Source organism: Vanellus vanellus (assembly GCF_965231255.1).
Source record: "Vanellus vanellus genome assembly, chromosome: 28".
Taxonomy (NCBI): Eukaryota; Metazoa; Chordata; class Aves; order Charadriiformes; family Charadriidae; genus Vanellus; species Vanellus vanellus.
Genome location: NC_138933.1, coordinates 245535 through 256259, shown reverse-complemented (window position 1 = coordinate 256259; position 10725 = coordinate 245535). Strand labels below are relative to the sequence as shown.

Below are 10725 nucleotides of genomic sequence, written 5' to 3'. Positions count from 1 at the left end.
ATCCTGGCAGGAAAGCCAGCTGAAGAAAGGGAAAAGGCTAGGGAAGTCCTTGCCGTCCCCCTGTTTCTCTCCTGCATTCATTTGGAGCCCCATGGCCTCTGCAGAGAGATATTCCTGATAGTATCTGCTTTTAGAAGTGCAGAGCATGGGATCACGTAGTCTGGCTGTCCCAGCAATCAGTCCTGCAGGCATAAGGGAACCTGTTGTTCAGGATGTGCAGCCTCTTTGAGGACATCCCTAATGTCCCTGCAGGAAGAATTCTGTATCCTTTGCATCTGGCCGTGGGGCTGAGTTTGTACTTTCTTCCCTTCCCGGAGTGGGATAGCAGGACCACTGGCTGTGGGCCCACCTACCCACCCAAGGGGGACACGTATGTCAGTTGTCTCTGAAGTGTCGCTCTTCACCCGGGAGGGCTGTGATCCCATGTAAAGATTATTGGCAGAGAGTGGCACAGAAGAGATGAAAGAGGCTGAGTTTCAGAGCCCATGCAAAGCCAGGCACCTCCTGATGTGGGAAATGGGTGGCTGAGATCCTGTGACCCATCATAAGGATCTGATGCCTTCACAGAATGGTCTTGGTGGCTTGGAATTAATGGTGTTAAGTGGTTACTACCCAGAGGCTGAGGTGAGGGTGAATGCCTGTTGCTCAAAACGGGCACTGCTTTGTAGCAAACACCAGTGTCGCCCCTCGCTCTGGCCATTTTCCAGTTTTGCTCTCCCAAACAGGGATGTCAGTGAGGGCGCTGGATGCCTCTGAATGCTCAGGTAACTTTCCATCTTCCCCTTGCTCACATTCCGCTGTTTGGGGATTAGTTGGCTAATTTCTAACTGTAAACCTCCAGGTGGAGATAAGAGGCCTTTTGCTCTTATTTAAAAAGTGATCCTTCCTGCTGATAGAAACCCGTATCTTCAATCTCTTTGGGAATGCCAGGGCAAGTGCGTCACTGAGCTGCCTCTAGCAATCCCTGCGTGTTAGAGAGAGGCTATGCCAAAATGCTCCGTACCGTACATTCCTCCTCTGCTACTGCCCTGGCTTTTACCCTTCACATGGTGTATCCTCCTGCCACACGTGTTCAATGCCCCGAGATGGGCAGAGGAAAGTTACTGTGCAAAGAGTAAAAATGCTTCAGCCCCTCTGTGGCTGCACTGACCTTGTCCATGATCACAACCGCTGCTTTCCACCTTACCTTCCCACTCCCCAAAACCAAACCCACCCCCTCCCCCCTCGACTTTTAAGGAATAAAGGAGATTATTAGATGATGATGGCATAGTTCATGACCCACTGATTTCTGCAGTGCATGACAGAACAGAAATACAGGCCTTGAATGGCCAAGCAGGCAGAATTGGGAGAGGGGACAGTATGGGAAACACCCTAACATTTCATGAAATAGAAGTTTAAAGAGGAATTTTTCTGGCTCAGATCCACACAGGCACTTCTGAAATATCTTAGCAGATATTGGCTGTGCAGTCTTTTTTTACTCACAGCAAAAGGCCTGTAGGTATTTCTGCTTTCCAGCTTTTGAGGAGGGAGTATGGAGTTACATGATGAGTTCTGACTCTGAAATAGTCCTAAAACTCCTCTGGAGGACAATCTAGACCAGAGCACTGCAGCCCTCCTTTCTGTGCTGGGACTCCTCCAAACTGGCCCTGCATGCCTTGGGACCTGGGGAGGAGAACACAGATCTGCAGCCCACTCTGGATCTCTTGCTCTTTTTCCTTCTGGTGTGGAGTAACTTTGCCGCTGCCTGAGCTACTGCTATCTCCTGGCTTTTTGCTCTCATGTGGGAAAAAGCTTGCATGGCACCTTCTCCATCTCCAGGCCACTACAGTGGGGATGGCTTGCTGCCCTGCCATGCACCTTCACAGGGCTCCCTTCTTGCATGTGTCCTGGTCCCTCTTCTGTGCTGACCCATGGCTTGCAGTCCATCCAAGCCAGACCCAGTGAAAGTGCTTGGACTAAGGCAGTGAGTAATATGTACATGCTCAGAGAGGTGGAAGTCTTCATAAGGCTGAGTAACACAGGATTAGGGGTCAGATACAGCTATAGGCATGTTCCTCCTGGGTTCCCTGACCACCTGCACAGAGGAGGTGCAGGACTGCTTCTCTCCCTCTGTGTGGATGTCCTTTATCTGAGGTCTGCATCATTTGGACCCTGGCTTTGTAGCCCCCTGCTTCTTTTGTCCAGCCATTCTTATGATTTCATTGTAAATAGAATTTTGTATTTTCTCTGAACATTGCTAATAAATTGTTGCAAAACTGTTATTGCTGTTGTGAGGTTGCCTTACTGAAGTACAGCTGAAGGAAGGTCTGGTTGCACAGCTTTCTTAAAACAGAAAACATAAACAAGTTTGTGGCATGACGTGGCATGGCCCAAAGTTTTAACATCCTTATGACTAAGGAACACATCCTACACAAAGTAATAAATTCATAGAATCATACACATGATAAATGCCCATGGTTCCAGCATAGGCAGCATGCATGAGAAGTATTGAGAACTGAAGGCCAAAGGGCTCCTTGGGTGAGGATCCTGTTCTCTCTTAGACTTGGTTCAAGTGGCCACAGGATTAAAAAACAACTAAATGGGGGTGAGCAAGTGCTGTAAGCAAGGCACCTGCTCAGAATGCATTTTCTGTAGCTCTGGAGAGCAACCTGACGTATGAAGCTTTCTCCAGCGTCAACAGGAAAAAGAAATGCCTCCAGAGAGCAATTCACCTGACCTAAATTAATGCCTAGGCTGGGAGGTGAAAACTCATCTCTCTCTACATCAGCTCTGAAGGGCTGATTAGTCCAGGCTGTCAGATCTCCCAGGGGAGAGAAATCTCAACTGCAGCACCTTGTTGCAACAGGTCTCTGCTCTTTGGAAGGAGCTGTACCCAAAAGGTGGGTGTGAGATTTGGTTCCTAAAAAGTGTGACTAAACAGCGTGGCACAGCCAGTATGGGCTTTCCTCCCCACAGTGACATTTTCTGCGGAAAGAAAATGTTTTGCCCTGTGTTTTTGCTGGGTAATGCTCTGCTGTGGGACGGCATTTGTGAAAACATAACTGAAGTGGAGCATTTCCATGCAAACAATGAGGTGGCCACCAGCATTTATATGAGGCACCATTAGCTGTTCCTGTAATTACCATGAATGGGATAAAAAGGCTGATGATTCAGTCAAATTTCAACACTTGGCTCTTGAGGAACATGGCAAAAATTCATTCGGCTTAATCAAAGTGGGACCACTCAGCAACAGGACGCAGGGATGCAGGAGAAGGGAGGGGATGGGGAGATTCATCAGGGTGTGAAGGATGCTGGAAAGAGGAAGGGATCGTGCTGTTTCCCATGCCTACAGCAAATGGGACAGGAATTTGGGGGCCCTAAAGACAGCCAGAGAGAGTCAGAGGAGACCTCAAAAAACCTGAATTCCGCTGCCTGGAGAAGGGGGACATTTTTGTTTACTTTTGCACTTCTTTCTGCTGCCTTCCCCTCTGTGCTTGAGGTCTTTCAAGGAAGGATGGACTCTTGATGCCAAGGCCGTGCCACAGTGTGGGGGATCCCTGCCGATCCTCACTTGCATCTTCCATGGCAAGAACCAAAGGCAAGAAGGGCCCCGATTCAGGCAGGAGTTGTTCACCCACATTTCTGAGCTCCTGGCGCCCTCTGCTCTTCACACTGTTGTAAAAAACAAACAAACAAACAAAACCCAGTATAAAATGATATCCAGGTTCCCTGTGTCAACTTGACCCCCAAACCTTCCCCCTCTTTTCCCTCTTTAACTGCAAACTTTGGTTTTCTTCTACTGTAAAACTTCCTGCTGGCTGCCTGCCTATGGGGGCCTGGGCATTCCCAGGGCAAATGCATGTTTAAATGTGATTTAATTAACACTTATATGTGGTTTATATATATATATATATAGGCCGATATACATGTTTAAAGAACATTTTTATAAAAGTTTGTAAAAGTGTTTATAAATAGGGAAAGTGTTGGGTGGACCAGATTCAGGTGAGTTTTCACACCGGTGCCGAGTGAAAGCTGAGATAAAGTTTCTGGCTTTATTTGACACTGGTCTTTGGACATGGGTAGTTTCCCAGGGGGTGGCTGGGCCGGGGAGAGGGGCACCCCAAGATCTCCCCCGAAGGCCTGTGTCCCCTTCGCTAGGCCGCAGCGTCGCCATGGCAACGCCGGGGCAAAGGGCAAAGGGCAAAGGTGGCAGGGCCAAAGGTGGTTGGAGCCTGCCCTGGTGTAGCGCAGTGTTTTACACAAAACTTCTAAGAAACTTTCTTTTCACTCAAATGGACCTGGAAAGGGGGGGGTAGGGGAGCCGGGGCTGTGCGGGTCTGTTGGCAGCGGGAGGGTGGCGTTGTCCCTTGTCCCCGTCCCCGTCAGCCCGCCAAGGCGGCAGGTCCCCCTCCGCGCCACTGCAGCTATGCGCATGCGCCCCCTCCCCGGAACCTTTCTGCCCCGGAACGCTTCTGTTCCCGCCGGTTCCCGACCGGCCCCGCCTCCGGCGCGCGCGGCTTTGAGGGGAAAATGGCGGCGCCCATCAGTGAGGGGTTTCCCGCCTTGGAGCCTGGCGCTGCTCCTTACGGCAACTTCCCCAATTATTCCCGCTTCCACCCGCCCGAGGGCCGAGTCAGCCTCCTGCCTGGCGGGCTCTTGCAGAGCTTGTTCCCCGCGGCGGCCCGCCCGCTGCTGGGGCTGGATGTGGGATGCAACTCGGGGGTAAGGGGGCGTCTCGGCGGGCATCGCGGGGGGGGATAGGCCGCGGGGCAGCAGGCCTGGGGGTTCCTAGGCTGAGGGGAAACGCTGAGGTGGTGGTGGTGGTCTGGGCTGTGGGGAAGGCTGGAAAAGCTTGAGCAGAGGCAGTGTTCTGGAGTATTGGGGGGCTGTGGGAAAGATTGAGGGGAGGCACTGGTCTGCCGTTTTGGGAAGCTGTGAGAAAGACTAGGGGGAGGCACCAGTCTGTGGTATTTGGGGGCAGTGGGGCAGACGGGCAGACTGGGGAGGCAGTTGTCTGGGATGTTGGGAGACAATCTAGCATACAGAAGAGGCTAGGGATGAGGCACTGGTCTAGGGTGGTGGGGGGCAAGGGCCTGGGAGGGGGGTGGTGTGGCAAACTGGGAAGACTGGGAAAGGCAGTGACCCGAGGTAGTGAGGCAAACCTGGGAGACTGGAAGAGGCAGGAGCCTGGAGTGTTAGGGGACAGTGTGGCAGACTGGAAAGGTAGTACTGGGAAGGTACTGGTGTGGAGTGCTGGGGGCATTGGGGCAGAGTGGGGAGGCTGGGGTAGTCAGCGACCTGGGGGGTTGAAGGCAAGACTGGGAAGGTCAGGGGAGGCGCTCCCATGGTATGTTGGGGTGGAATGGGACAAACAGAGAAGACTGGGTGGGGGCAGTGGCCTGGAATCTTGAGGAGCAGTGGGGAGGGCTGGGGGGAACACTGAGCTGGGGAGGAATGAAACAGCCTGGAACAGCCAGGGTCAGGGTAGCAGCATGTGGGATCGGATGAGTCTATGGGAAAGGAGGACTGGGTTGCTGCATGAGACTGGTGGGTCAACGGTGAGTTGGAAGCCCTCTCCACAGGTCTCCTGTGGGAGGAGGGTGAAGGTAGGGGTGGGGTGGGGCTGGTTGTGTTGCTGGAAGTTGGTTTAAGAGGTTGTGTTGATGCATCTATCCTCTTTCCTGCTGAGGCCTGAGCCTGTAATGTTCTGGGCTGCTGTGTGTCCCGAGAGCCGCTATTGTCATGCCCTAAGAGCTGGGGAACTGCACAAGCCTGAAGCTAGAAACCATAATCTGTTGTGTATTGTGTAGTATGATCATTTATCCACGAGACAGAACTTGAAACTAAAACCTTGGTCACAGGCTCTAGAAGATCTTGTGACGGAAGTGGTGAATCTTGTAGAATTTCCCATTTTGAAAGTTCATTCTCTTTCTTTACTTAGTTCTGCTTTTTTTCTCATGGGTTTTCCTCAGTGTGCAGCTTTGCTGTGTTGTAATTCAGAAGTATCTGTGCATCTCTGATGCCCCTCTGATTTTGTTGTTTTCCAGGTGGAAGCTTTATCAATGTATTAACTTAGAAGTATTCATTCAGAATGAAATTGCATTCTGGCTGGGGACAAAAGTACTGCTGTTTCCTTGGCTTCTCTTCCCCCAGCCCCCTGCCAGGAGGTTTGAAAAGCTGCCTAAGGCATTATCTAAAGGACAATTCTAGATCCTATTTCAGGTGAACTTGTAAAACAGGTCAGGTAAAAATGTTCTCAGTCTAGTGCTTTTGAGATTCAGAGACGTTCACCACTAGAGGACACTGTCTGCCTGCTTGTGTGGGCTGTGCGCTCACAGCCGATGTCATTCAGGAACTTCATCGGATCTCCTTTAATGAAAGATTAATATGCTTTCCACTTAGTGGCGCACTCTGTGAAAGGAAATTCGAAGGAAAGCTCTCATGTTAGCTATCTTATGCTACAATCTAATGGTCAGGGAATGTCTTTTACTATAGCAGCAGCAGAAGAAACGTATTACTCTAAATTGGGCATTATAAATAGCTCCGTCACAAGGGAGCTCTGAGGCTCATCTAGGGAAGCCAGTGAAGCTTTCACTCCCACTTTGGATGGAGATATCCAGCAAGATTCCTGTTACTAAAACTCATATTTCATGTAGTTTGGAGCAAAACCCCAAGTGTGGGGTGATACAGGTTTAGTTCCAATCTCTGGTTGTCTTCCCGGTAGTCAGGGCTACCGTGATGCTTTTTGCTACAGAAAGGAAGATTGTCAGTGAGCTTATTGTTCAGAACTTCATCGAGAGAAAGCTCTGAGTTGGCGCTTGTACCTTGCTGCTGAAAGTGGGATCCTATGTGCTTGGCGATGTGTTAACGAAGCAGTGCAGGCCCTGTGAACTGCTCTTGTTTTCCTTTCTGCAGGAGCTAAGTGTGGCTCTGTACAGGCATCTCCTTGGCCTTCAGGAGAGTGAAGGCAACCTGGACCAGCCTGCAGCTGGAAAGGATCTGAATCTTCTGTGCTGTGACATTGATCCAGTGTTGATTGAGAGGGCTCAGCAGTGCAGCCCCTTTCCTGCTTCCATATCCTTTGCCAGCCTGGACATCATGGACTGCAGTGCCAGGGAGCCATTCCTGAGCTCCTACCTGGGCCGTTTTGGCCGTTCCACCTTTGACATTGTTTTTTGCATGTCTGTGACCATGTGGATCCACCTGAATCATGGGGATAGTGGCCTGATGGAGTTCCTGTCCTTCCTCTCCTCTCTGTGCAAGTACCTGCTGATTGAACCTCAGCCGTGGAAGTGCTACAGGGCAGCCGCACGCCGCCTGCGGAAGCTGGGCAGAAATGACTTTGATCACTTCCGATCTCTTGCTATCAATGGGGATATGGTGGAGAGGATAACCCAGATCTTAACGAAGGACTGTGCCATGGAGCTGGTGTGCTGCTTTGGGAGCACCAGCTGGGACAGAAGTCTCTTGCTTTTTAAATCAAGTGGCTCAAATCACGAGGGCAGGGAGTCTTCAGAACAGGAACAGTGACTTTGCTCACATTCATTAATTCATAGGCAAGGAGGTGCTTGCTGTTTACTGAGGCAGATGTAGGAATTCAGAAATCCCTATTGGGACCAGACCTTGTCTTCCCTAGGCAGTTTGAGGCAAGTAATGCCTGTGTGATTATTTTTTTTTTCTCCTCTCCATCTGCAAAATGCAGTGGCAGTTTTAACCTACCTTGTGGGTTCTGAGGTTGCTGTTCCTAGAAAGTGCTCCTGAAATCAAGGTTGCTACATACATACTTCCGATGCGTACGAAGAATATTCCCTGGAAGAAGACAGAACGTGCCTTTTTTTGTCCCTGGAGCTTTTCAGGGAAAGGGAACATTTCTGTTGACTTGTGCGATGTAACGTTTGTTCTGCTTCTCATCATGTTTTCTGTATAAAATGCTCTTGGAAAACATATAACTTGGTTTCTCAGCTATGAGCGAGTTGGATTGTTGCAGAGGGTGTCTGGCAAACAGGTTTCCTAGAGAGAGGGGAGATGGGAGATGCCCCATCCCTGGAAACATTCCAGGTCAGGCTGGACGGGGCTCTGAGCAACCTCTTGTAGTTGAAGATGTCCCAGCTCGTGCTAGGGGCTTGGACTAGATGGCCTTTAACGATCCTTTCCAACCCAAACCGTTCTGTGACATTGGTCAGGCTGTGATCTATGCATCTTTGCAGATGGAGGTTGACAGTGGTGTGATCTTTCTGTGGAGCGAGGGATTTCTATGGTGGGTTGTGTATTTATTTGTGTATGACAGTGAGTGCTTTTTGTAATAATATCCTTGAAATAAAAATAACTTAATTTTGTTTTAAATGCTGTGTTGGGTTTTTTAATCTTTTTGTTCACGTTGTTTTCAACACTTCAGCAGTCCCAGGTAACCGAGTTTATAGTTTTGTTGTGTTTACAGGCTCAAATGAGACTTTGGTACACTTGAAGCTATGTTTGGCTAAGGTTAAAGTATTACAGCTGTCACTGGGTTGGGCATTTGTTTAGTTGGTGGGCTTTTTTTTCATTAAAGTCTAGGAAGAAAGAAAACTTGAGCAAAGTGTCTTATTTTAACTTCATTTTTCTTGTTTTAATATTGCTATTAGCTTTAGTTCACACATAGTGGTTTCATTAGCTTTGATAGTAAGTAGGAGTCATGCTTCCGCGGTGTTGGCTAAACAGATTAAAAACCTCACTTGAGTAGGCTATGACACACAGAAATAGATAACTGATGACTCTTACGGATTTCTAGGTTCTGCTGCTTCCTCACTGTGAGGTGAGAGGGAAGCCCAGGTATGTGCCATAAGCGTCCTGTCAGGAGAGCTCGGTACTAGAGACTGAGGGGAGCGGAGAACATCTCCTCCAGGAGGTGCTCGTGTCTCGCAGGTCTCCTGCCCAGGTCAGCCTCTGTGCAGGGGCAGAGTGAAGCTTTGATTGCATTTTACTTCATGTCCTTACTGGGACTTCCTAATTATTTACTCATGCAGAGATAGCGGGGGGGGGGGGGTAAGCTTTGATTTCCTCCTCAATGAGTTCAGATGAAAGAGCGAAGTGTGTGAGTTCTGCCTGGCTGGCCACAGCCTTCTGGATGAAAAGCTGCTGGGGTCCATGGACAGACGTTTGAAAAAAGCATTTGTGTACATACATGTGTTTAAAGAGACCAAGTAGGGTCACAGAAAGGCTTTGAGGCTCTTCACATAAATCCAGCTTCCACCGTGTTCTGCTATGAAGAAAATATTTAGGAGTCCCACCAGGAGTCCTGAGAGCTCCTCTGATTTTTCAGCTGCAAACAAGTGTGCCCTCCCTCGTGGTGGTGGTTGTTAATTTTCTTAAAGATGACTTTTAACCCTAGGCTGATTTTACTATCCCTGTGAGAGTGAAGGGAAAACCAATTTGTCATGTATTTTCCTGAGGGTTCACTCAAGTGCCTGATCTCTTTCGCAGCTAATTTATATATAACATTTATCACTTTGGTAATTAAGCCCCTCATCTGACATTCATTGTAATCTATGGGTAAGCTCCACTGACTGGAGGGGTGTTGGCTCACCCAATGCTGCGAGGCAGCTCAGCGCCCCTTTCCTTCTGCTGAGCTGCTCTGCCCTGTGTCCTACGGCTGGTGGCACTGGAGTATCGTACAAGCTGCAGCCTTCCCCCCTGGGGTGTTTCTGTTGGGTTGTGTCAATACTAGTTGCTGTTCTCTTTGAACTTTGAAATATTTATAAAATAGACCTGGATTTATCTGTTCAGTGCTCAAGTTTAAAGGGGTGAATAGGGTTTCTTGCTTTCTGTTTTCCTCTGGGGATTTACACACTTGCCTGTGAAAAATTTTATGAAGAGTTGCTAGGAAGGTAGACAACCCGAAGAGTTAAACACAGGAGACATCCTGCACCCATCTAGAATGACCTTCCCTTTCTAAGGGACCCTGTTTTATGTTCCTTGGGCACTGAGTGATAGATCAGTATCTGCCTGGGGATTCTTTTGGGCCGCTGCTTGTTGAAAGACTGTGGGGTTTGTTTGTTTTTTTTTCTTTTTTCCCAGCCTTTATATGCTGGCCATGTGCAGACCTGCAAACCAGCCTGGTGTGTATGTAACAGTATGATGACTTCTTATCTGTCTCTCAAGTCTGGACTATTAAATTGCTAATATCAATATGTCCCACTGTCTCAGAAATGGCTGAGCTCCAAAACTAGCTCTGTTTGGCTTTGGCACAGCAGTGTTTTGTTTCTTGTCCTTTGGATATTGCCACAAATACAGCTCCAAATAACGTCAACACAAATGTCTCTGCAGTTCTTGACATACGAAGGAGCTCAAAATGGAGTTGGTCCTTTAGCAGACAGGAGGGGAAAAAAAAATGTCTTGTCTTTTCAGCTTCTGCTCTCCAGGAAGCTGTCAGGAGACGAGACAGGTGGGAACCCAGTTCCATGACAGAGGAATAGAAGAGAGCCTTTGGATCTCAGCTGCAGCACTTACGTAAGGCTCTGGAGAATTACGGGTTTTATATTCTTTCTGCATTTTGCAATGTGGCTAAATGTGTTCCCAGGTCTCCTGAAGGCAGGACAGAAGGAAAGTAAAGATGAGGGTTAAAACAAACACTTCCGCTCCGTATTGCTGAGAGCACTTTGCAGAGTTGGTTGGTAATTGTTCATTGGACAGCTGGTGAAATAGAGATGCCCCTTGGTTGTGTGAGTCCTGTGAACTTGTAGAGTTCGGGGTACCTGGGTTCCGGGGAGG

General features: G+C 48.9%; 1 protein-coding gene across 1 annotated transcript; it reads left to right on the top strand.

Moving 5' to 3' along the window:
• Window positions 1-4509: 4509 nt before the first annotated feature.
• On the top strand, window positions 4510-7595 carry LOC309682358 (RNA 5'-monophosphate methyltransferase-like; the record flags this gene model as incomplete). The annotated part of the gene is made up of 2 exons (XM_082496438.1): window positions 4510-4701; window positions 6895-7595. 2 exons carry the CDS (start codon window positions 4510-4512, stop codon window positions 7507-7509), a joined length of 807 nt encoding a protein of 268 aa, XP_082352564.1. The 3' UTR covers window positions 7510-7595.
• Between the last annotated feature and the right edge of the window lie 3130 nt (window positions 7596-10725).